Source organism: Corythoichthys intestinalis, chromosome 7 (genome assembly GCF_030265065.1).
Source record: "Corythoichthys intestinalis isolate RoL2023-P3 chromosome 7, ASM3026506v1, whole genome shotgun sequence".
NCBI lineage: Eukaryota > Metazoa > Chordata > Actinopteri > Syngnathiformes > Syngnathidae > Corythoichthys > Corythoichthys intestinalis.
In genome coordinates, this window is record NC_080401.1 from 21,659,402 (window position 1) to 21,687,346 (window position 27,945).

General features: G+C 37.7%; 1 protein-coding gene across 14 annotated transcripts in view; it reads right to left on the bottom strand.

Annotated features, from left to right (window-relative positions):
• ptprsa (protein tyrosine phosphatase receptor type Sa) overlaps window positions 1-27,945 on the bottom strand; it is a 374,739-nt gene that overhangs the window by 80,394 nt on the left and 266,400 nt on the right. For 7 of the 14 annotated variants that reach the window (XM_057840793.1, XM_057840795.1, XM_057840789.1 and 4 more), the window contains 7 exons: window positions 20,088-20,198; window positions 18,079-18,090; window positions 10,141-10,410; window positions 9,383-9,964; window positions 6,951-7,087; window positions 6,691-6,835; window positions 140-460 (listed from right to left, as the gene is read on the bottom strand). In XM_057840793.1, the coding sequence (XP_057696776.1) occupies window positions 140-460; window positions 6,691-6,835; window positions 6,951-7,087; window positions 9,383-9,964; window positions 10,141-10,410; window positions 18,079-18,090; window positions 20,088-20,198 (1,578 nt within the window). The remainder of the gene's footprint in view (window positions 1-139; window positions 461-6,690; window positions 6,836-6,950; window positions 7,088-9,382; window positions 9,965-10,140; window positions 10,411-18,078; window positions 18,091-20,087; window positions 20,199-27,945) is intronic. The other 7 variants (XM_057840796.1, XM_057840794.1, XM_057840801.1 and 4 more) reach the window with 3 other exon arrangements.

Here is a 27,945-nt window from a genome sequence, read left to right on the forward strand (position 1 = left end):
ATTACAGGAATGACAGTTTGTACAGTAAGACATTTTATCATTTCTTTTTTCACTGTCTATCAACATTTCTGAGAAAACCCCTTCAGGTGTAACCTAACGAAATGAAGGCTTGTTTACTACAATGGAGACATTTATGTACCGTCTTCATCGGTCCGGCAGATTAACGGCTCACTTTCAGGGCCCGGCCCAACAACCGTGAAAGCAGACACAGTGATGCGATACTGTGTCCATTTATCCAACCGCTGCAGCAGCACCTGTTCTTCGGTGGCAGGCACAGTTGGCTCCTCCATTGGCTCCACATCGTCACTGATTCCCTCTGATTGTTCCACCACCTGGTAGCGCACCCTATACCCCGCCAGTAGACCATTCTGACTCTTCAATGGCGGGGGGTGCCAACTTACCAGCAATGTGGTGGAACTAGTGCTGCTGCACTTAATGTCTTGAGGGGGGGCTGAGGGCTCTAGTGAGGTGGACAGGACAGAAAGGAAGGCAGGTGGGAAGAAGGAGGGGGTAGAGGACCAGGAGATGGGTAAAGAGGGAGGGTGGGGTGAAAAACAAAAAACATACAAAAGATGGGAGAGATAAAAGAAAATGATAAAAGGAAACGGGTATAATAAAACAGTACAAATAATTCAAACTAAATTTCAGGAACAAAACATGGATGCAACGTTTGGATTTTAAAAAAAAAACAAGCAAATGTAAGCAAAAATGAATCAAGTGACAAAAACATATAGTGTAATAATGAATCAATATGCTTTAACTACCCTTAAAATGCATCATTATAAGATTCCACATTGATTTTGTCTAAAGTATTGATATGACTACACGATCGTAGCCCTATTATTGGCCCAATTTGTTAGCGCAAAGGATTTTCAAGATTGTGTCTGACATGGTATTTGTCGAAAAAAAAAAAAAAAAATTGTAGCGTGACATTATTTCCGCTCAACAATTTGGCACTTGATAGACAAAATATTCAAGGACAACACCACACATTTTAGCTTCTTTTTGTTTTCTTTTTTTATGTAAAATATTGCTAAAATTAAAATTAGCGCTTTCCTCCTTGGTTGTTGTTGTTTTGCCACTATGATAATGGTTATCCGGTACATTGATACATTTCCCGGTCTTGCCTCCCCAAACATCTTGAGGGGACAGGATTAATGAAATTATCGTAAAATATGACATGGTTATATAAGAATATATTGTTATTTAGTGTTGCCAGTGTTCTGACTATGGCATGGCCACATTTTATGGCAGCACTGTGAAATAGTGCCACCATGAACAACTATATTTGTCTTTTTGTCTGATCCAGAGATGAAACAATGGCGCTATCATTTAGTGTTCATATATATATATATTTTTTTCTATTGAGGCCAGTGTTTTATTACCAGTTGATATTCTGTTTTTCTTCCTCAATTAGGCAAGCTGTCTCAATCGTTTTAACCATTAGGGCTAACATTAAAAAGATTTTGTTGTTGTTGTAATACTTCCTTCTTCCAATTATCATGGTTATTTTTTTTGTGTATAGCTTATTATCATTTCTTGCTGTTAAATAGCCTTAATGTTATTCCATAATTTCGACATGTGAAAGTTTTAAAACTGTTTCATCATTTAAAGATAGAAGTCAAGATTTTGTCAATTTAGGAGTATTTTAGATAAAAAGTTAATTAGGTTCGCTACAACAGAGCCTTCCAGAGAAGTCCACTGCTTTAAGATGGCGGCTGTTTACTAATGCCGGCAAGTCTGTCATTTCGCATCTAGTTCTCTCTACATGTGCTAACTCTGCCGTCGTCTGTCATTTCGCATCTAATTTTATATATATGTGATATCTACCCGAGCATTATGTGGCCGTAGTTTTAAGCAAGTAGCGGCTGTCAGTCAGGTATTATTGTTTTTTTATCTAGCGGCATGAGTTGAACTTGATATTTACTCATGGTCCGTTCCTCATGCGTCCCGAAGACCGCGCTATGTTTTAGTACCGATTTACCTTGTATAATTAAATAATCGGACTTTGGATGTTTGTGAATCGTTCTTGAATCTTAAACAATCTTAAAACATTTAGACATTTAATCACTTTTGATCCGTGCCAAACACTTGAACAGGTACAAGTTCAGTATATAAATTTTAAAATATCCTTTCTCTGCGCTGAAGGTTTGTGTAATAATACACTGACTGTCTCACTGAAAGCACTGTTCATTATTACATAGTGTTATGGAATGTAAAAATATTACAACTACCAACAGATGAAATAAACACTGGCAGAATTTAAGTCATTCCGTACACAAAAACTCATATGGAATAAATCATGAACGTAAGAAGGGGTAGTGGGAGATGAAATATGTAAACCATGTCACTTACATATAACAGTTAATATTCAAAATTAGAAATCATAGAAATACATGGAAAAAAACACATTACTCCAAACAAGAAGAAAGAAATAGAAAAAAAATAATAATGACAAACTGTCTGCATCATACTTACCTGGCTCCAACAAACACTACATTTTAAAGACTTTCTTCCCACCAGCCCTGGACTAAAGCAAGCACTACCCTGATATCTGAGTTATGTGGCAATTTCAATTTTGAGTTATCATCCATTTTGGACTCACTTTCGGAATTTTTAGGGTTCAGCTTTTTGCTTTAGGCAGGGCTTAATACTCGTTATGTTCGGGCCAGAGGGTCCACAAGACTGCGAGAGGGGAGGCTGTAGGCTTGTATGTTGGTAGAAGGAACACAACAAACAAATACTGTGTTTTTGCTCAAGTGAATCCCATTTCATAACCTGTGCCAATTAGACTTGAGCTGATCTGTCAGGTTGCTAAAATGACTACAAATAACATGTTGTATATAAGGTTAAGGCTACACTGTCAATTTTTTGCATACAAACTGCTTTGATATATGCATCAAATAACCTCAAGAAATTGTTGGCAATCTGGGAGAGCCTCATCATACACAACAAATAGGTCAAGACCTAACAATCCCTTCTCTGTGTCCAATTGGCTTATTTCCTTTCGGTTTTACTGGATTTGGAGCCTTTCAGCTTATTTCCACCACTTTTGTTGTATTTGCAAAACTCTTCACGTCAACAAAGATTGCTCAGTCCTCAGTCTATGTGATGTAGTAAAGAGCCTCTGAATGTGACAGAGCACAGGCTATCATCGTGCACAGGACTCCTTCAGACATACAGTATGATGGCTGTGGTCGAGCTTTAAGAAAGTGCATTACCCATGAACACGACCAGCAGTGGGATTACGGATTCTAGAACTATATGGGAACCTCCACTAATGCTTAACTTGAGGGTCTTTTGAAAATTCCATGGGATTTTTATGACACAGTAAGATAACATTTTCACTCGACATCTTTCATTTAAACCTAAAACAATGTGATAAATCTAATCAAAATAGCTAATCTTAGGAATAGGCTTTAAATTTTTAGAAGTGTATATGCTAATGATCTGTGACAGCAGTAATTCATGGTGGTTCGAACGATAGAACGATTTACAGATACTACTTGACTGCTCACTCTGAAACTTTGGGTTGTTCACTTATCCAGTCATCCAATGCACAGCGAACATTGAGAGTTCAGAAAATCTAGTGTGACCTTGAGATCTGAATGAATTCAAATCTTGAAATATCAGTGGTTTGTTATATTCTAATATGACGCATACACAAAATACAGGTCAGGTCAGAAATTATCAATTGCTCCTGCTAAACCTCCAGTATATTACACATTTACAAAGTAGGCTATATTACTGCCACTACATTACACAACTAACAATGACAAGACTTAAAATCAGCTCAGTTCACTCATTCTGGTCCTAATTTGGGTCGTGTATGTTGAGTTTAACACTTCAGCTGCTCAGGTCAGTATTGGATGCACCACAAATAACCAAATCATTTGCCATCAGTGAAAAACTAAGTCTTACGAACGGCATGGGAAACGTTTTCTCATCAGCAGTGTCAATGAGCAGGATGGTCACATTTGGGGATCATTGTAAAATTAATCTTCCTTGATTCCGAATGTCCATGCTGCATTTAAAACAAATGCTCCAATACATCTAAAACCCTCTCGTAATTACAGTAAGTGGGAAGGCTAAACGGCTTGTTTGGCTAAATATGGAGGATTTAGAATCCACTTCTTTAATTTGAGAGACAGCACTCAACCGGTCACTGGCAGTTCCGAGGTATAATCTAAACGCATAAAGCCTAACAAGCCAAGGGGATGGGTCAGAGCTCATAGCAAAGCATGAAATTAATTCTGAAGCTATGAAATGGGATTCCTATCTGTGACTTTGTGGCACTGCAGCCTGCTAACACTTACTCCCAGGGTCCAACTCATGCCCTATTACCATGACCTGAAATTGGGTAAGAGGCGCACAAGGGATGCTGGGTGCCGGTCCGCCTCTCAAATTGTGGACCCACCTGAGCCACGACTGAACAGTCTCACAATAAATGGGTTTAGGGTCTGGGCTGACTGTGACACCTTAACCCAAGAGGCCTTGCTGCTTCTGAATGAGGGCCACTGTTGTCAGTAATACCAGATATATTTCATTTGTCTCAATTTAAAACAACATAGAGGTCCAAAGAGACCATTTAAATTGAAAAGGAGTAAAAGCAATTAATAGTATAATCTACAGCTAGATATTCCAGACACAGTGGTCCCCATGACAATAGCCCTGAGCGATGCTGCTTGGACTGAGCACAAGCATTAACAATATGATAATATTTTTACTCATACAAAAGATACTGGACAATCACCTTTCAATTGGATGCCTTTATTTTTGCCAAGTGGTGAAGGATTTCAGTTTGCCAGTGAATACAGCATTTTTTCTGTGTTATATGTAATTGAAAATTAAACATCATTAGCTTAAAACTGAAACATTTGCAATTTTCCCTCAAGCAGGTAAGCATAGAGGAGGCACAGTTTCTGACTTTAATGGGAAGCCAATTACCAGTGAAGTCATATGTTTTAACATACACTCCAGTACATTATCAGCAAATTCTCCTAAACTGGGTAACTTGCAGTGGGATGTTGAAAGAAAATTTATGAGTCATCTATGGAAGGTTTCAAAGAATGGCAGACTGAATCCCTAAAACCAAGAAATCACTTACCTTCTGGGAGCCAAAAGATTTATTGTGTTGTCTTATATTTTTCAGTTTTAAACAGTGATTGTTATGACCTACACAGTTAGATCGGTAATCCCTTGAATGATGAGTGTAGTTGACTCCTACATTCGCCCCCTTAAACAATATTTCCTGGGAGAGTTTGCGGGCAAAAGGCAGAACCGTATAAGTAGAGTGGACAGAAAAGGTAGAGAGAACTTAGAGGAATTATCACTGAAAAGGTATGATAATTTTGTTTAAAAAAAAAAAAAAAAAAAAAAAAACTTCAAATATGGACTGACACTCCTATTAAGATTTTGGTTACTCTTTCTATCCACTGTAATCCCATAGAAATCCCTTTTATCAAAATTTGAGTTGGACCATTGGAACCAATGAATCACGGTAAATTTTCTACATGTATGTGACACGGTGCTTGGAGCTGGCTGTGGTAGACTTGACTAAAAACAAATAGCAGCAGGCTATAGTTTGACAAAAGGTCAAACTAATATCCATTTGAATAACTATAAAGTAAAAAAAAAAGTAGATAAAAAAAAAAAAAAAAAACTAAATACTTTTGAAAGGACCCAAAATACGAAGGAGGGGACACAATGTGAGCAAGGCCATTCAAAGGATAGCTTTTGTTCCTTTTGTGCAGTGAAAAACAGAAGAGTGTAGGGGTAGTGGTGGATGGAGATTGTATCCATTCCAATATGGCTTTAGTTTGTCCTTCAAGAAAAAAACTGTGAAGGAAATAGCAGATGTAGTGACAGGTGAAGATGGACAAAGACACGCAAACAACATCAAGTAAGGAATGGACATGGAAGGAAATACAATCTTATTATCATGCCTGGACCGATCAACAATGCAGTGACAAACTCATAATAGCACCCCTGGGGGTAGGAGTGAGTGTTACATGCAACTGGCGCTCTCCTCAGTGAGGCTGCATTGTCTGTGTAGCTCTGCTGCTCAGAAATAAAAACAACAAAAACAAAAAGAACAGTGAGGTGGTTGTATCAAAGTTCCGGTGCCCAGATTTTTGGGTGTGGGGCAGCCAACAAGGTGCACTGGTAGAAACAGAAAATGTGTTAAAGGATGTCTACTCTTTTACCATGGCTCTCCAATGTACCAGTAATTGTAGTATCACATAGGCATAACAGCAACATTGGTATTCAGTTGTTTCAATAGGCATTCATAGCTACAGTTTGTGCGTATATATATATATGTATATCCGGAATCACAGCCAGATTTTCCAACAACAAAATTCAGACTCAGAAAAGTTTGTAAAATACTGAGTCAACATCCTGATTGAAACCCAATAGAAACCAAATGGAGTAATGTATAATGTCTAAATGTTTAATTGCATTAGGAGGAAAAGAAACAGGAAAACAAGTCAAATGCAATCCATACACATCATATTTTATACCTGCTTATGTCTGTGAAGAAACATTGTTCAAAGTTGATGCAGAATAGAATTCAACACTAGAAAAAATAACATTTAAAATTCCTAAAGAACAAGGTTAGCTTGCACAAAAAACCCAAATATTCGGTTAAATAAGCACTAAGTGTAAAAAGGAAAAGAAAAAGCTACATACTGGCTTGCAAGGTCTTCTGTGACATGTCATTGGTAAACGCCCCAATGCCCTTGTTAGAGATAGCAGCCAGGGAGAAGTGATACTCTGTGTTTGGGCGGAGACCTTCAACAATGTATGAAGACGTGGGTCCAAATGTTTTCTTGATCTGACAAAGAGAAACACATAAATTATGGAATACCATACAGTACGTACAGTATATCTACTGTTAATCTCTATAAATTTATTCCTATTCTGTTACTGAAAAGGCAATGAAATTCTACCTGAGAGCCAAAACTCCCCTCGGTGTAGCGGAGTTCATAATTTATAATTCCTTCTTTGTCAAAGGCTGGTTCCCAGGTCAGTTCAATGCTGGTATCTGACACATCACCAACCTGGAATTTGGATGGTTGGCCAGGGACTGAAACAAGCATTAGAAAGCAATACAGTGAGAGAAGATAAAGAAAACGAGTCTGTGAGTATTGTTTTATGATGTGTGTGTCTACTGCTTATTTTCAAAATATAAATTGTTAAGAGATAAATAATTACAGTTTAATTAGTGCTTGCTTTGTTAGGCCATATACTGTGCGTTGTTTTGCATTGCTTGCAAACATATACTTATGGGACGTGTGTACGACAACGTTATTAGGCTTGGTTAAAAAAACACAGTGTGTAATTACCACAATTTTGTTTATTTATTTATTTATTTAATAGGAACGGTGCACATTGATGAACATCTATTTAGAAATTTAGAAACATCTAAAAGACGTAAATATGCCGAATTATAGCAAAAATAGTAATTTACGTCCGCAGTCCCGAGGCAGGTAACGGAACAGAAAGACATAAAAAAAGAACAAGAGGTTAAAATAAAACAGGACAGCACAGTAGTAGTAGTACAGGAGGTTACTACAGACTTACAAATTAGTAGTTAATTTTAATGTTCAGCTAATAATTAGCTTGAATCAAGATCTTTTTGAAAAAACACTCATCTTGACAAACTGCTTCTTTTTATGCAGATTGCTAATAAGGATGCAACAATACTCGGATTTATATTGAACCGTTCGATACTCCTTCTTCTTTCAATACACAAAAACATTCGATCCAAATGATAAGCTCCCAAAATATATTTTGTGAATTTAATTTTGTCGTCTCTCTCGCTAAAATGTCCGGCGCAGCTTTGCTTTGGAAAAACAAACTCTGCCGCTAGCAGCCCCCCTCCTCCCCCAAATTGCCTGAATGGTGGGAGCTGTGGCGCGCGCGGATCCTTGATCGTGAGGACAGACAGAAACTTACGGAGGCGGCTTGCTGGCTTCAAGATCGTACAGATCCATTGTTTGGTAGCATTATGGGTGATTTGATATGCTAAACCCTTTTGTATATATTGAACAAAGAGTGTCTTTTCGGATACGTACAACACCGACTTGGCTGCTGCGAATACCTCGCTTTGACAACGGTGTGCCCCGCCTCACTTTACAAACAGTAAAGATTGTTCTCAGCACTTTTATACAAAATATACAAAATATCTTCAGATCAGTAAGACGTAAGCACATAAATATTATGCATAATATAATGCATGTTTATATGATGGCATTGTTATTTTTGCTTGTTGGCAAAATTAAAAAAAAAAAAAAAAAAACGCTTGTATTTTTTGTTTCAGAGCATTAAATGTATTAAATTGAATAAAAAATCATGTTCCTCGTATCGGAAATCGTACTGAACCGTGACTTAACTGTATCGTTGCATCCCTAATTGCTACTATAGCTAACAGTCATAGCTCAAAATTTTCCTCATTATTAAAGATACACAGAAAAAACAATCAGCCTAGTGATAACTAGACAGTGTTGGCAATTCCCTAGTAAGGAAAGTAGCTATTGGCTGTCCTAAAAGTCACTAGATGTCAAAATCACGTACTTTGCATAATTGTCAATTTGCATGTAATTTGTTTATGTTGTCAAAAACGTTAAACCAAAAAATTGCATGTAATTGTAAAGGACACTGTAGGAGAGAGGAATAACGTGGAAGAAGCAAAAAGTGTGTAAAAACAAAAAACAGAAAAAGTCGCGAGATTTGGCGCCAGTCGCTTTCGACAAAAAATAGTCGCCCAGAGGCTTTGGAAAATCGCCAAATTTAGCAAAAAAGTCACCAAGTTGGCAACACTGCAACTACAATTAAAAAAAAGACAACAACAAAAAAAAACTTATTTTAAGTTTACATACACGTGTTCTTTGTGACTTAGATGTTACTTTAAGAAAAATATGGCCAATCTCTTTATTCTACCATGGTAAATCAGGTTTCTGTCAACATCTGAAGGGGCTAAATGTGCACATCATATTTGCAAAGCATAAAACAGTCATGTAGAAAAAAATGGCAGCTGATTCATGCAACTCTGAAGTAATTGGATTTTGCGCTAATATTTGCGTATACACAGTCATGAGACAAGTTAGTTTTACCCAACTGATCTGGTGTTGTTGAAACAGTATTGAAACAGTTATGCAATATAAAAAGGGGGCCTGAATGTATCTGAAGTTTGGAACACAAGGTAGTGTAAAAAAAAAAAGTACTGTGATTTATGGATGCTACTATTGTCCTCTCGGTTTGAACTCTGCTGCTTGATAATGAAGCATCTTAATTATGAGTCTTTTTTTTGGGGGGGGGGGGGAGTAATTCTCGTTAAAAATAAAACCACAAACATTTCCATTCAGCCCATTTCACCTACCTCCTTGCAGCACTTTGACATGGATTGGCTCTGAGAAGGGTCCATCACCAACTGAGGTAAATGCTAGGACTTTGATGGTATAGGTCTCTTGTGGAACGAGGCTCTGAATTGTGGTGATAATGCTGTCTTGAACATTATGAATCTGCCAGAGGCTCATAGGCTGGGAGTCATCCATGGTGTAATAAACCCGGTAGCCTTTAATCTGCCCATTTGGTTCCTCTGGATCTTCCCAGCGTACCATCATGGTGTTTTGGGATATAATCTGAGCCTGAATGTTACGAGGTGGACTTGCAGGGGCTTGTTCACCAGTTCTGGTTTCCACCGGTTCACTGGGAGGACCCTGACCAATCGTGTTGACAGCTGAGACACGAATTTCATACTCTGTGTTGGGGTAGAGGCCACCAATGCTGTATCGTGTAGTGGTGATGTCATCCACGGTCTCATACTTGCTCTCTGGCGATTTTGCACGATATTGGATGATATAATAAGTTACTGGGTCAGGGTTGCCGGAGTCCCAGGTGATAGTCACACTGGTGGCAGTGGTTTCAGTAACCACAGGAGTACCCGGAGGCTTCGGAAGCGCTGTTATGGTGACAGGACAAAAAGCTGTTAGGGATTAATGGGAACATTTTGCTTGGAAAGTGGTTAATTATTGAGATGTTGGAGGAGAATAAAAACATCCAATTCATAAAAGTGTGTTTTTGTATACATTGTTCATGACCTCAGAGGTTCCCTGCTCAATGGGTGTTATCTCTTACATTTGACAGTGATCTGTGCCACAGCTTCAATGATGCCAAGGCTGCTCATGGCCACACAGGTGTAGTTGGCTGACTCACGGACGCTGCTCAGTTCAAGAACATTCCTACCCACAGGCATCTCATCCTCTGGTGTCAAGTCCTCTGAATTCAACATCCACTTAACATAAGGCATGGGGGACCCCACTGCCACACATGTTATGTTTACACTTCCACCAGGCATAATTTCTTGACTCGTTGGCGGAATGGAGAAGCGAGGAGGGACCCGCCGGACTGGTAGAAGGTATGAGGAAGGGGAAGAATGACAAAGAGGGCAAATAGAGTCAAAAGAGAAAGAAGTAACAACAAAGTTTGATGAAAATAGACCCTTTTCCAAGTGTTATATAACAAAGAAAACATTGTAATGGGAACAAAACACAAAGCTAAAATAGACTTTTCAAATACTTAAAAAATATACAAATAAAAAGAAGGAAACTAAACTAAAATAACTACTTCAACAACATGATAGAGTAACAAGAAAGCAACGATTCATAGCAACAAGGTTCCATTGACCAATAGTTGACCGATCACAGCACAATTATAGACACAAAAATCTATTACGAGTTTCTCATCTTTGGAGCTGAACTGTTGTTAATAACCAACTAGTTACAACAACAACTAGTTATAACCAACTATTACAGCCTATGAAAAAGTCAAGGAATAGTCCTTGTGATAGTACTATCACATACTGTGAGGCCAACATGGCAACCTGGTACTCTCTGTCCACTCCGACACTCATGCCATAGAGGAAGTCAGGCATCAGAGGCTTCTCCCATAGCACAGGAAGTGTACAGTTACTAAGGTCTAGGGAGCTTAACACATTCTAGCACTGATTTTCACTCATCACTTCTAACTAGAAACCTTAAAGATGAGAAACTTTAATCAGATTTTTGTGGTTTAGGGTAGATCCACTGGACAAAGCCTTATTAAGATCTGACACGGTTCCATTGATAGATGCAGCTATCAGTTTCACAGACAGCATGCATAAATAGATTGAGGTAAATTAAGGATAAATGATAACAAAATCAGATATAAAAATTGAGATAAAATGCATAGAGGAATATAACTGAAGGGTCGCTAGCATGCCCAGACAAAAGACGATTAGAGAGCAGAGATACAAGAAAGAGCATCAGAGAAGTGGATAGAACGATAGGGAACAGAGGAGCTAGGAGTTAACAGAGTTAGAGAAAAGAGTGGGGAGGTTTGGAGAAGGGTAAAGGTGGGTAACCCACTTCAATAGTGTGTAAAGTTTTTTGTAATCAGCCAATGTGACAGGATGTGATGGTGCCACACTGTCACATCGCAGTCCCAGTTAACAATAAATAAGAATAACGTAACAAGGTGTGCATTTACAGGTACGTATAAAACAACTAGATTTGTTGTGGCAAGAAATTCTGCTATCACAGTGTTGGAGTCAAGAAACAAAACTGGATCCACAGGGAATAGAAATCCAGACGAGGGAGAAAGTTAAGATGGCATATGTTGAGGATAAGCAGAATGAAAACTGAAATAAAAAAGGAAAGTCTCAGTGAAAGGACTTAAAATACATATTTTAAAAAAAGTTAATTCAGGATGAGCTCAGATACATATGATTGATAATGCACTGTGTAGGTGCATATATTGTACATACATTTCCTGTATATAGTTTATTGTAATTAAATGTACATCTGTGCATGTGTAGTATGTAAGAATCTTAAAAAAGTGTGCATGATGTACATGAATGGCATCCCAATAAGCACTTGACAGATAGGGACACAGAAAAGGGAAGGACATGTACCTAGCATTGTGTTTATACAAAGTAGGCCTCAGTTTTTAAAGAATGCCTCATTGAGGAGATGATTAAATTGCCTTTACTATTCTTCATACATTGCACTACAGATTGCAAGTAAAATTTTTCCCTAAAATATTTGAACCCATGGATTATCTTTGCACATGCAAGTAGGTTCAGCTGCAAGTTCTGCATAAGCAGAAAGAGTTCATTTACAGTACATCAGTGAATTAACATTTTAAGAGGATATGAACAAAAAGCTTACTATTTTAGTAGTTTTATTCAAAATGAAACCTTTAACTACAGTTAATGTTGTTATTCTAATATTTTGAAATCTTCATTATTTTTTATGTCAAGTTGTTTGTTGGGATGCAAAGAAGGTCAACGAGAGTGGAGGAAATTTGTAAAAATGTAAGAGTAAAAAATGATGAACTAATCAAAAAGCTGAGACAAAGACATGACAGAAAATTCAAGAAACAGTTGAACAAAACAGCAAACTTCAGCAGCACGATAGCACACAAAATGATAAAAGTCGACAAACAGAGTGGTGAATATACAGACATACTCTGAGGTAGGCATAGAGTTAGGGAAGGGTTATTGTCAAAAGGAAGGGAGAAGGAGAGCATAAGTGGGGAGATAGAATAAGGAGACTGTGATTCCAAACCAAATAAAAAGACAGACGATGGCTCAAAGAGGGTTTGAAGGTCTCACACACTGGGGCTTCAAAGCAAGAGTTAACTACAAGAGGAAACAAGAAAGCCTTAAATGTAGCACCTGTACTTGCAAATGCCACATTGGAGCATTTTACCTCATCCTGAATAATGCATGGTAGAGATATTGGGAACAGTGTTGTTTGTCCTGACTTGAGCATTTCGCTTTAATGTTCAATAATTGTTGAAGGATTTTGGCATTATTGACTTTGGGGTTTCAAAATTCAACATACAAAAACACAGTTTGTGCTTTAAGATAAAAAAAAACAAAACACCTTCAGCCCCTAAATTTTACATTTAATCATTGGTTCTGATTATTCCATTGGACACTACTTCACAAGAATGCAATTTTGAGCTTTGAGGAAACAAATATTGCTCATTTTACTCAGCATTAGAACCCCAAAACTGGGGCATAAAATCATAAAACTCCAGGAGTCCAAATTGATTTGATTGAAATTATACAGTATATACTGTAATATACATATACAGTATATATGTATACACACATACATACACACCCCCACACCACATTTTCATCCTCTAAGACTCTACCTTTCCCCCTGCTTTGAACCCTATGGCTTTGTCCAGTGTGACTTCTATTTTGATTTTACAAGCTAATGAGCTGCATGTCTTTTGTTGTAAATATTCCTGTGGTTTATAGTCCTGTGCGGTTTATATTCAGTATGAACGAATACGGTTTTCATGTAGAATTTGGTGGGTGTGGTTTTTGGCCAGGTGTGCTTAGTCCATAGATTACATTACATATGTGTGTATATTGTATACATACTGTATATGCTTGTTTGGTTTTGAAAAACCAACACTTTAAAAACAAAGGTGAAAGTGCAGCCCATTCATCACACAGACATGCATGGGTGAGGTAATCGTGACATACAAGTGTGCCCTCATCCGCTTGGGCTGATATCATATAAATACTGTAGTGCAATCCAAATATGTCACACCAAGCCCTTCCAAGCATGCCAACACTACCTAAACACATAACTATTCCAGACACACTAAAAAATAATGGGTGATAAATTAAAACAACAAAATCCAAACCCAAGTCTGCTCAGTTCTCCAGACAGAACTGTAAAAACCTTGCATCTCAAGAAGAATGCATCAACTACTACTACTTTTTTTGTTTTGTTATTTTTCCAGCTAGGTTTTGTGTTTATATTAATTTGGTCACTAATTTTTTAACAATAAATGTTTTCTGTGGACATGCTGGATCATATTAGTCTATTGTGTTCTCTCCCTGGAGCACATGTCAATCAAATGAAATGGGAGCTGCCCAGTGAATGAGACTGTTTCTAATCTTAATTACAAAATGTTAATATTTGGTGGAGTAATAAACTTCACCAACCATGTTAAAAACTGTTTTAATTCGAGGGGTACAGTTCAGTTCAGGTCGCTAAGGCAAGTCCTTTACACGAAGGGTTAACTATGATCCCTGGGATTGTGTTTCCTAAAATTTAGCTTGTTTTAGAGAAACAGAAAAAGTGTTTGGTATATTTTAAAATAATATGCTTGTTTTTTACAATCAATGACTGTTGTCAGATGGGGTTGATTATTAACGTTTGAACAAATAAATTGACAACACTGAATTGAGTTTTCGCCACCATATACTGTATATCAATGTTTCAGGTAATAAATGGATTGAGAAAATGTTCTGGAAGCACAAACTCTGTGCCGTATATAACTGAAATATAATCTAAGGTGGACATAAGCTAAAGGAAGATATTTATATAACTGTGGCTGGCACCTGATTAGACTACATCAAATGTTCTATATAAATGCTGTGCTGTATGTATACATTGTACAGTGTATCACAAAAGTGAGTACACCCCTCACATTTCTGCAGATATTTAAGTATACCTTTTCATGGGACGATATTGACAAAATGACACTTTGACACAATGAAAATTAGTCTGTGTGCTGCTTATATAGTGTAGTTAATTTATTTTCCCCTCAAAATAACTCCAGATATAGCCATTAATATCTAAACCCCTGGCAACAAAAGTGAGTACACCCGTTAGAAACTACGTACATCCCTAAATGTCCAAATTGAGTACTGCTTGTCATTTTCCCTCCAAAATGTCATGTGACCCATTACAAGAGTGCTGTCAGCATTGCTGTAGAGATTGAAGAGGTGGGGGGTCAGCCTGTTAGTGCTCAGACCATACGCCGCACTCTACATCAAATTGGTGTGCACAACAAAGCCCGCAAACAGTTTGCTGAAGACATGTCAACAAAGCACATGGATTACTGGAACCATGTCCTATGGTCTGATGAGACGGGCGGGCTTTCTACGTTTCTAAGGGGTGTACTCACTTTTGTTGCCAGGGGTTTAGAAATTAATGGCTATATTTGAGTTATTTTGAGGGGAAAACAAATCAACTCTATTATATAAGCTGCAAACAGACTACTTTTCATTGTGTCAAAGTGTCATTTTGTCAGTGTTGTCCCATGAAAATATATACTTAAATATCTGCAGAAATGCGAGGAGTGCACTCACTTTTGTGATACACTGTACATGTACGCAGTATATCATGCTTCATCTGCCTCCTGTCTTTATATATGAGCCTATGCTTTCCTCACTGAACTGTAGTGCAAAGCAGGAAATTAGGGAGGATATAATATCCCATTTGCATGGACAGGCTTCTTATTCATGGAGCCCAGCCGGCCCATTTGGAATTGAAAGGAAAAACAAACAAAAAAACAAATGTATAGTTCTATTTAGATACGTTATCTTGTTTCAAGCCCCAGTGTGGAGAGAAATGCAAAAAGACTTACAGTTAACCAGGTGAAAAGCAGTCGAGAGAGAACGCCAGAGTACTGCACTAAGATTAAAAGTGGGTTGTGTTGTGGAGGGATTTGTGCCCAACAGAAAAACATAACAAAACAAAAAATAAAAACAAAACAAAAAAATCAGGTGGACATTATTGGCCATTGTGCTAGGGCAAATTTAGACGCCCTAAAAGGAAGGTGGAAGCCAAAATAATGTGCAGCCTTTAGTGTCACCTTGAAGCTGAGATTACACCCTCTTGCTGCCTGAGGACACAGGCATCATATGGAGATCCTTTTGTAATGCTTTCTAGTTGAAGTCCACATTTACATTGAAACTGCAGGGGTCAGACTGTATTAATGTCTTGGCCGTATTGATGCTAAAGAGGGTCTCTGGGCAGCTCATCAAAATGGAAATTATTACCCAAAGAATTGTGACAGGAATCACTGCAGGGACATCTGATTATATCAGATTTGTATTATCTCTCTTCGTTTTATTCCTAGAAATGACAAGATGCAAGTTGTCATTCAAATATGTCCTCATGTAGTTATCCCTTCACTGAGTGTTTTCAGATGGGGACTGCATTCATATATTTATACAAAAATAAAACTTTATCCATGAGTGTATAAGGGTTGCTACAGGCATCTATTAGGAAAAACCAATAGTTTTGTTAAATTTGGCCAGAGCGGAAAATAAGGTGTAATCTAGCTTTCTTTCCCAATGTCACAAACAGAAACATAGCGAGACATGCAAGCACATTAAGAACCAGGCAAACATCATTAGAGGAAGACAGACATGCACATGCATACATAACAGCACAGTCTTTCTCCATCATTTCAACTCTAAATTCATAGCGACATAATGTCGCTAGTTTTCCCTGATCCTGTATTTTTGGAGTGGGATTTTGCTAGGATTTGTAGACCATATAAAACATACTAAACTTTCCTTGTGTGCTTTAGTTCAGACATAGTGAGTGTTCATAAATAAATCTATTCAGATATTTGCTGGAACTAAGTGTTTTAATTGATCATCACGGGTAAATGCTAGAATAGGAAGTTACATATAGGTATAGTTGATGTCATCTTATATGAGGATTAAATGTAGTTCAATTATTATGAAATCAGAGTTAGCTAAATAAACGAAAACTGCCTTTTATATGGTTGCTGGTTTCCCCAAAAATGATCAGCGTAATATATAGTGTATGATTTTTTTTTTTTCTTAAACAGTTTTTCTGTCTTCCCCTGCACTTCCAATTCTGCCCTTGTCCAAATTTTCCACGGTCAACACCATGATAGCCACAGCTTAGTAAATCAGGCCCTACAGTATATGTTTGATCACGCCAGAATTAATTGCACGACATCTGTTATCCTTTGGACGAAATATGATTTTTCAAAAATTCACATATTGGGGAGAGTATTAAAACAATATGTGCTAATTTAATAAGTTAGCCTGTACAGAATTTACCTTTTTTTGGTGATGATTTTACGCACACTGAATGCTAACATTTGTTTTATACTGGCAGAAAAGGGAAGTCCTGTATTTAGAGTAGATTGAGAGCTATATATTATTTTTTAGTTGGTGTATTGGACAAGTATACATTTACTCTTTATATTTAAACTTAACATTTGCATGAGAGTAATTTTAACAAAATACAGATTACCAAATAATTCGGACTATTTGGAAATTAGTCGAATTCCTTTTATTTATTATTATTATTTTTAAATAACAACTGCATTAACTCTCCCAGTGAAACACGGGAAAAAGGGACATATGCTTTAGTCCAAAAACCCGAATACACCCAGATGTATGTGTTTTTAATCTTAATGACGGCAACCTTTAATGCAACCATCATGAAGCCCACTCAGGTCACATTTTTTCCCAGTAATGGCTCAAACAAGATGACAGAAACACTGGCTGTAAACACACTTTCATTCTGCATGTTCATATGCATTTCAAGAGTCAAGAAGCAAAGCGGCATCATTTAGAAAAGGAAACAGCAAATCTGCCAAAGTAACCAGAAATAAATGGAAAGACTTTTTTTTCAACAGAAAATGACAATATAAAAACTAAAAAAAAAAAAAAAAAAAAAAAAAGGAAAATAGACACACACCATTATCACAACATAAAACAACAAGAGAACCAAGGGAAAGCCAAAACAGATTGTTTGGGGAGGAGACTTTAAAAACTAAGGAAAGGATAAAAGTGAAAAGAACACACAGAAAGCATAAAGAAAAGGACCACTACGGCTAAAGGGGTTTTGGACAGGCATGCAAGCGCAGTTACATTCTTCCATCATGCAACATGTCCTGTTATTTTCAAGTGCTGTTTCCATGACAACGCATGCATGAAAGCCTTGGGTGCAGAAGCAATACCAGAGGATGCAAAACGAGAAAAGGCCCCACAATGCAAACATAAAATAAATTAACAAAACCCGAACTAGTCAGGTTTGATTTCATCATTTCTTCCTTGGAAATAAATTAAAAAATAAATCTTTCAAATTAGATTGACTAGATTATCATTTATTAAATTTAGAAATTAATGGAGCTGTATAATAGGCAAATCTAACTAGAATTGTTTTAACATTTGGATTTTTTTTCTCAACTGTGGGTTAAAAAAAAGTAAAAAAGAAAAAACACACCAACCTTCTCGAAGCTCTGAGGGATGTAAAGGGGTTGATGCAGAACACAATGACATGAGGAGAAGAGAAAAATAGGGGAAACACAGAGAGAGTAAAAAAAGCCACCTCAAGGTGTTTAGCTGCAGCTACATTTCCCTTTGCTTAAATCCCTTTTCCCTCCTTCTTTTTACCCAACTGTCCCTGCTAATATTGAAACCCATTTCGAAACCACACTTGCCTGCCCACCCCCTTGGGTAAATGTCATATTAACAGTCAAGATAAATCAATGTCGCTGGTTAACAAAACTAGTGATGAGGCACCACTGGAGTCAAGATCATGTGTATCATAAGCCAAAGTTTTAAAAGCTCCTTATGGCCACAAGGAGAGGCTCCAGTGATGGCTGATTTTGCTTTTGTTAGAGAAGGAATTCAAATCAAGACAAAATAAGGAAAAACTAATGAGCGATAGAAAGGAAAATAGACACGTTTGGGCTGAAGTTAGAAGCTGCAGTTTAAGAATGGATTTCAATGAATCATTTGGTTGCGCCATCATTCCATGTTTTAATTGACACAGTTGAACATAACAGGGGTGCTATCATAATTTTAGAACTAGGGAACTTAGAAATACATCTATACTACAGCTGCTAATCTCAGGTGCAACTTCTGAACAAAAACATTGGCAACATTACGTATCAGAATTGATCGACACAAGTTAACTGAAAACAGACAAAAGGTTGACACCATTCAAGTGTTTCACATACAGTAGTGTGAGGGTACCGGAATAACTATGACCTTTGTGGACTCTTTAATTAAAAGCATGCTGATGGAGCCAGTGTTAATGGAAACTGCATGAATTGTCAAACTACCTTTTTGTTTCCTGAAAATCAAGGAATCTTCTAATGCATCCCAAAGCTGCACCAACCGTTCCCATTATTTTTATGAATTATTTTGCTGTGTAAATATTGACTGTAATTTGTCATCAAATACAAGAAGTACTGCAGTATATGATGTGCATTACAGCATCATACTTTAAAACTGTATGAATGCTGGCTATCTTGTTTAACCATCGTTCTTGCCTACTGTGGTGATACAATAGCAATAGTAAGTAAAAATAACAGTCCTGACCCAATTTCTAATGTCAGACTAGTGAATTATTTATTGGGAACAAAGTTATTTGGTACACAGCAGAAGGAACAAACTGAGTAGACGTCGAGGCATCTTTATTTAATTTGTGCCATATAAATAATACATAGTGAAAGTGCATCTGCTTCAATTTATTAAACCTCACTAAACAGGGATTCATTGTCTTTTTGCATTAGTGGTAGCGTGATGGCTTTTGTCCATTTGGCCCATGTCTGCTGCAACCGATTATTTTACATAGCTTGGCTGACCGAAAGGATTACTGGATGTAAAACAATGTAAACATTATTTAACATAACAGAACTAGGGAATCTAATTGAACTATGCTCCAGAAAAGTTAAACATTTCACACAACAATGCTGCTCACTGTGTTAACAGTCATATTCTTTTAAGATTTTGATTGATGGTGACTAATCTCTCCTCCCTCAATCAAAATCTAGACTTACCGTTGTGTTCCAGTACCTGAAAATATAAGAACTAAGCAACTTCATGTGTTGGATAGAGGGGCAAACATTTGTTTGGGTGAACAATTAAAGTTAAAAGGTGTCTGACAACCGATAAAGCAAAGACATACGGCTTCCTGTGCTACGCATTTCCTTCCAAGTGAGTTGGGCATGGCATTGGAAGACACAAAATGAAGTGTTACATCATAACACAGAAGAACATCAGTTGGTCAAATGAGTGTATACTTCACAACTGGCTCTTTTAGTGCACAATTATTTACACAACGGGCAGGCAATATGATCAGCTCTAAAATATTTATACTAGTTAGATAAAATAGAGCTGGAGCTAGAAGGGGAGTAATTATCATTTGTTTAGCTCCACAGTAATGTCACTAAAAGTGGATTGTGCTGGCGTTTTACTTTTTTGGGTCTAAGACTGGTGGTCTCCCTACCTCGCACATAGAGGTTAGCAGGGGACGAGTAGCGAACGCCTTCCAAATTAGACGCCACACACTCGTACTTTCCTTGGTCCGTCTCCTCGCTGTTCTCAATCTGCAAGGCACCTGGGCACAACAGTAGTACAGCAAAAACAAGTAGAATGAAAGGAAGAGACAGAAAGAGAAAGAAAAAAGGAGGGTTGTAATTAGTAGATTAATTTGGTGACAGTGCATAAAGAAGTCCGAAAACTGGAAGGCTCTAGACTATTTCATCGAGATGTGCGCTCTGCAGTGCTAACGCAGTTTACCATGACAAACCACATTCCCCTCCAGCATCCACTATACACAGATAAAAAGGGAACAAATTTAATAAATAAAACAGCGGACTGAATCAGTCACACTGAATTTGTTGGTAGCAGTTGGAAGCGACTCATCTAGAACGTTTGATCGCTGAGAAAAGAAAAATCCACAAAAAGGCCATCAAAATTATGCAAATGTGAAGAAACCTATTGAGCAAGGGTGGCGGGATGGTAATTTAAACTACATGGGATTGAACAAATCGTTTTGCCTACACTCAGAAAAGGGAGGCACTTTACAGGAAACAGGAAACATATTTTACAACGACTGTACAGTATATCACTGATCTGAATTTTCCACATTCCTACAACTTTAATAATGATGAATTACAAATGTCATACTTAGATATATGTAACAAACTATGCAACAGCAGGGTAGATTCCTCTTAATAAGTAATGCATGAGTGACTTGGAAAACTTCTCAGGCTACATTTTAGTAAGTGCAATATCCCAGGGGCTTGTTTGATAACGAGTCAGTTATCTTTTATCTGATTAAAGATTCAAACATTTCAATGTGCAAATGAACTCAACCTAATAATACCTAGTAGGTACAACATGAAAGCGGGAGCATGTGACGGGTGAAACAACAGGCGTCACATCATTCTGCATTAGAGCACAGTTGACGGCATGTCCTGATGATATCATTAGTGCTTCTGGCTGGTACAGGCAAACAGATTGCAGTCTAGGCTTCCCTGACAAATGGTGCAATGTTGCTCATTAGTGTTGATGCAAGAAGCATCAATGTACCAGACACCACCCACAAAATTTTGTGATATGCTTAAATCGTGTTGCTCCTTTCTGTCACTTTTACAGTAAAAAAAAAACAAAACAAAAAACAGAATGGGATTCAGCACAGGCCTCGATCAAGGCTGACCAATCCTTATCTAGTCCATTGACCAGCTTCCTATGTAGAACCTCCTGTTGATAAATAAACATTTTTTAGGGAAAAAAAAAAAAAACAACAAAAAAACAAAGCAAAACAAAAATTAGAAATACCGGTCACATACCAACAAAATGTATTCTGCTGACAGAATATCAAGTTGTTTGATAATCAACTTTATTAGAACACCTTTATTAAAAAATCACCTATTGTTGTTAAGTCTATGCCAAGGTTACTCTAAATTTTGAAAATGAGCTGAATCAATTTTTTATGTTTACAAATAAGTTAATACACGAGAATGTTCACAGTTTAGTTATTTTTACATTATATTTTATGATATATGAGTAAATTCTCCTCATGTGATTGTTTGTACGCAATTAACTACAGTATTTTCCTACGCACGTAAAAACTGACCACATGCCGTGCACTAATGTCTCTTCATTCATTCAAATGTACTTATTGACATTCATTACTTGTACATTTGAAGAAATATCACATTTCTACTATTTAGCTGCACTACTAATCAGAGAAAAAAAATATGCATCCCTACAAACAGAACATTATAATGGGTGAATGTATTCTCAAACCCCTCATTCCTATTCAAAATAGTAATTCTTTGAAATCTCACTAAAATTGAAAGTTAATTAAATCATTTTCAATGCTGCAGGATGGTCTCTCTACTTGGAGGTTCCTAGAACCTTTTGGGGGACGGTGACATCATTTTCCAAGTTCGCACATGTAGGTACTACAGACTAGAGGTGGGAATCTTTGGGCATCTAACGATTCGATGCAAGTGTAGCAAGTGTAACAGACAATGTAAGTGTAGCCTCCAGCACCACAGTTAAAAACCTAGGAGTTCTATTTGACCCAGACTTATCGTTTAAAGATCATATTAAACAAACCTGCAGAACGGCCTTTTTCACCTGTGCAACATAGCCAAAATTAGAAATATTTTATCTAAAAACGATACAGAAAAATTAATTCACGCGTTCGTTACATCCTAATTGGATTACTGTAACTCCCTACTTGCAGCTTGTCCTAAAAGTTCTCTAAAAGGTCTTCAGCTCGTCCAAAACGTAGCAGCAAGACTTTTAACAGGAACTAATAGAAGAGAGCACATCACCCCTGTGCTCCAGGCCTTTCACTGGCTTCCAGTCGAGTTTAGAATTAAATTCAAAATCCTCCTTCTTACATTTAAGACCATTAATGGGTTGGGGCCATCTTATCTCATTGATGCTCTGGTTCCATACCGCCCCAACAGAACACTCCGCTCTCAGAATGCAGGTGTACTGGTAGTTCCCAGGGTTTCTAAAAGTACTGTCGGAGCTAGACCCTTTAGCCACCAAGCCCGTTTTATGGAATCAGCTTCCAGCTAATATTAAAGAAGCCGAGACATTCTGCACATTTAAGATTAGATTAAAAACGTTCCTATTCGACAAAGCTTATGGTCAGGTTGAAGTCGGATTGGACTCACAGTTCAGTCTAAACTGCACTAGAAGCTATAATGCTGGGGGAAGTACAGCCACTGAGTTCTATCTCCTTTTTCTCACTCTACCTACCACTTGTCTTACTTTATTTCTATTTTCCAATGTTAATATCTAGTTAACTAGTCTTCATCACTAGTCACCCGGTGTCCCCTTTCCCCCCTCCCCTCTGGGGAGGAGCTATTTTTCAGCTGCAGCCTCCTGACTATCCGGACCCCTGGCTGGATGGACGTCCTCGTTGCCACCCCTGTCTCATCTGGCTAGATGGACTTCTTCTTGTTCCTTTACTCTACTGCATCTTTACAGACTGTAACCCAGTCTGCTAATTGCCATTAGCAGTCCTGGTGCATCCTGTCTATCCGTCCTGGGAGTGGATCTCTCCTGATTGTGGTACTCTCCAAGGTTTCTCATTTTCTCCCAAAGAGCTTGGAGTTTTTGAAGTTTTTCCTTGCCGACATGAGGGTCCAAGGATGGGGGATGCCCAGGACTTGAACTTTATTTATTCATCCTTGTTTACTTCATTTGCTGTTTCTGACTGTGTATCATATTGCCTCTGCAAAGCCCTTTGAGAAAACCTTGTTGTGATTTAGGGCTATACAAATAAAATTGATTATAATTACGATTCAGAGGCTCCGATTCGATTATAAATCGATTATTGATGCACCACAAACCCCCCCACCCGCTTTTAATTTATTTTTTGTGCACTAGTTACAAAATTGTTCAAAAATCCTCTCAGGCTGAATAAACTACTATTTACTATTTCAGTATCAAGTTAACCATTATAAACAGTAAATAAAATACTCAAGTCCCCATTCTGTATCAGCGGCTTTAAACTACATTCAATTAATTTAATGTTGTGAATCAACCGTTAAAGTTGTTAAAATTGCTCCCGTTATTCCATAATTTCCTTCTGTCTACTTTCGACGTGAAAGTTTTAAAACTGTTTCATCATTTAAAGATAGATTCAAGTCAAGATTTTGCCGATTTTTTTTTTTTTTTTTTTTAGATAAAAAGTTATTAGGTTCGCTACAACAGAGCCTTCAAGAGAACTCTACTGCTTTAAGATGGCGCCTGTTTACTAGCGAGGGAAACTGTCATTCCGCATCTAGTTCTTGGTATATGATCTAACACGGCCGACGTCTGTCATTTCACATATAGTTCTAGATATATGTGATCTCTACCATAGCCGTATGTGGCCGTATGTTTGTAGCAACTAGCACTTGGGCGCTGTTTGTAGCGGCTGACTTCCGCAGTCAGGTATTATTGTTTTATTTTATCTAGCGGCATGAGTTGAACATGATATTTACTCTCTGTCCGTTCCTCATTGCGTCCTGAAGACCGCGCTGACTGTGTTTTATTTCTGCTTTACCTGGTGTAATTCAATAATCGGAATTTGGATGTTTGTGAATCATTCTAGAATCTTCCACGGCTGAATCGCGAATAATCTAAGAATCGGAAATTTTGCACGCCTCTACTAGGGACCACGAACACAAGTTCCAAGAACCATTTTAGTTCCTACTCTGAGGTAGCGACTTTCAGAGGGGCTGTAGGAACTCGATTACATAGGTGTTTGGTGAGTCGCTGTTATCAGCAGCTACGTCCCTTCCATACTCGCATGTCTCGAGGAGCCGCCATACTAAAAAAAAAAAAAAAACTCAACCCGTCTAGTTCTGCTGTCAGTTGCATCATGCCTTTCTTAACTTTTGTGTATGATTCTCAGTTCGTTATTTTTGCTTTCAGCCCAGGACCTGTTTCTGCACGACCCTTGTCGGATCTCCACGCCTGATTCTCCCTCGAGCATTACCTCTCGCCGGTCTGGTTTACACCAGCGACATTCGCACCACAATAAAAAAAACAAACATTTGGTGTTCACAGCCAGTTGTTCCGTTGTCTGCTCTGGGATCCCCTCCCGTCCACGCACCCTAATAGTATCAAGCGCAGTACTGATGTGCAAACACGACTGCCTGGCGAAGGATAGTTCCTATAACTACTGGGGAGGTCTATAGTTATAGGAACTAAGTTGTCATGTTCCTACAGCCTGAAAGCGGCTTTTCTGTTCTATAAAATTGGTGATGTAAAAAATTTCATAGAAAAATAAAGTTTCAACATTGCCCAGTGAAATGCAATAATGTGTTTTAAAAAATGCAAGGTAAAAAGACAAATAAATAAATAAAAACAATAGCGTGACATACTCTGGATTAAGTTGTTGTAAGAGGGAGCGAGACAGTGAGGAAACCAATAGTTTGTTAGAACAAGACCCAGTTTGAAACTTACCGTACTTTACCTTTTGTCTCAACAATGTGTTTAACATATGGTTAACAAGCTCAAACTGGGGGTGGCATTTGTTTTAGATTAGATTCACCTCAAACAGTAGTAGCAACTGACAGGCATAATCTTTAATATGTTCAAAAATAAAACAAGATGTTACATGAATTAACATTTTAAAAAAAGTGCAAATGGTAAAACGAGAGGAAGAGCACCATTAATAGTGTTAGTCTATTTCAAGACTCTTTTTACTCATCTCAGGCAGACAGAATAAATAGTTACAGTACACACAATTCCAATTGTGTTGCTGAGGATGAAGACAAAACCTATGCTTTTCCAATGTATGTCATGGTTTGTGTTTGTTTAAAGCATTTTGGTTTGATTCTGTTCCTTAGCTCCTAATATATTCTTGTCCTTATGATTAGCAATTCATGTCACCTGTTGTTGTTGATGCGTCTGGCCAATCAGTTTCCTCTCTATCTTTCGTGCTCACAAGCTGTATCTCGTCTCGTTACCCCGTGTCTGTGTAGTTTAGGAGCTGTTTACATGGTGACGCTCAGAGAATACGACACATTTCATGTTTGCATTTACATGGTTCCGTCTTGGTTCCGTCTCCATTCGAAAGATGTCACAATTCCATGTGAAAATGTAGTATTCATGCCAGGCCCTAGGGTGCAGTGCAGTTTCACAAGACGGCAGCGAATGATGAACTTCCTTGACAATATCTCCTCCGTCCTAAAGACAACATACCCGCCCACTCAAAAAAAATGGTGTTTTTTTCTTTTGCTTCATAACATATATTTAAATTCAATATTACAACAGTAAATTAAAGCCAACGTTCCACCATGTTTGCTGTTTGGAATGTTTAGCAGCAGCAACTGTGCATGCCCAAAGTGATGTGTGCGAGTGCTGACATCATTGGAGTGACAGCGTTCCATTCTTATGGTTGCGGAGAATTCTTGCAATTGAATCGTTCCGCTTTGGAGGCCAGAATCAAACGTTTGTTTCTTCACCTTCCGTTTTTGCCATCACTGGGTAAAGACGAGGCCATTCCGCAAAACAATTTTTGCGTCTTGGTGTCGCAGCGTCACCATGTAAACAGCCCTTAAGCTTTCTGTTTCAGTTCAATCCTTGTTTTGTCATTTTTCATGTCATAATGTGTTCCTGCGCCCCCAACCTGTCTGTTTTTATTGTGTAAGATTTTGTTTGCTACATTGTTCTTGGTTTCACCTTTTCATTTATGTCAGTTTTTGTTGAATAAATGCACTTTAAGTTTTGCACATCTCCCCATTCGTCTGTTAGTTTTTTTTTTTTTTTTCCTGCAATTGGGTCCACTGAACCCAATTGGGTGAATATCTACGAACATTTTTCATTTGAATACATTTTAAAAATGGTGCTCAGAATACATTATGTTAATTTTTTTTTTTACTGTGTTATATTCATGAAGACATACATGAGAAAAATAGTGCTATGGTATGAGTATTAATAACTAAAAAAAAAAAAAAAAAAAAAAGAAGGACAAGATATCGTTCCAGTGCAGACTGAGAGGAATAATGTGTGTCATGCATCGGTGACTTCTGATTTGGAATTGGATTCTGGCTCAGAGTGTTCAAACATTACGGTTGTGTTGTCACAGGAAACATTCTAAAAAAAATCACATCCATGATGTATCAAGTGCAGGTGGTTTCGTTGACAGTCAAAACAAGGAGGGGTTTTGGTTTGAGCACAGTCATCGGACACACCTAGCATTTGATACCTGACAGGTCACCCTATCCCCCCCCCCCCTTTAAAGCAGTATTACATATACTCCTTTATTGTTTTGTACCGTAATTTTCACACTATACTGGATGCCGCTATACTGGACGCCGCTACAATTCCCTCCGCTTTGAACCCTGCGGCTGATAGTCCAGTGCGTCTTATTTGTGGATTTTGCAGGTCAATAAGGTGTATGTCTTTTAGTAGAGTTAAAAGTATTGAATTGTATCGATAGTGAAATGTTTTATTGGGGGACAATATTTGATTACTCAGTTATCTATCAGTTTTTGGGCTTCCACAGGTCAAGAGAATTTTGTTGTCATGGGGTAAATTTGATTTGCACGACTCTTGATAGAAATGGAGGATATTTTTGCACATTTCCTTTTAAACTCATTAGATGTTGTTGACTGCGCTTGATGTCCAAACCAATTGAAGTGGGAGGTTTGCAAGAGAATGAACATTCACCCTCTCAGTTCAAATGGATTGGACGTCTACTAGTCATAAACTCTTTTAAAGGGTTTTAATTTTTCATGAGCCACAACACTGGATGTCTATAATCGTCCAATGGCACTGAAAGAGTTCTTAAAAAACATATATATTTTTTAAATTTATGTAGTATTAAAAATGGTATTGTTTTTTTTTTTTTTTTGCTTTGAGTATAGATTTCAAGTTAAACATATTATAGTAGGTAGTCTTTAGGTGTGACTATCCCTATGGGTTATCATCCAGTGCAGCTTATCTATTAACAAATGCAGTTTTTATGTCAAATTTGGTGGGTGGCGGCTTATAGTCAGGTGCGCCTTATAGTTCGAAAATTGCGGTATTCATTCAAATTCACAGGCTTTTTAACAAGTCTTCCCTTTCGCCCACTCAAACAACTGATTAATTTTGACTTTGGCTGGACAGTGCCTTTAAACAAAAAAACAATGAATAGATTGAGGACAAAAATAGAAGAGACAGGAGAAGAAAAAAAGGGGAGAAAGATTGGTTGAGGCATGAGTGATTAATTGTGTAAAGTGCCCCAAGTTGTGGTCTTCCCACCCTGTCACTATTTTGCAGCAGCTTTGCCAATTGTACCCCCTTTGCCAGACCCGCTTGTGTAATTCAATTAGTGTGCTCCAGCAAACCTTGAT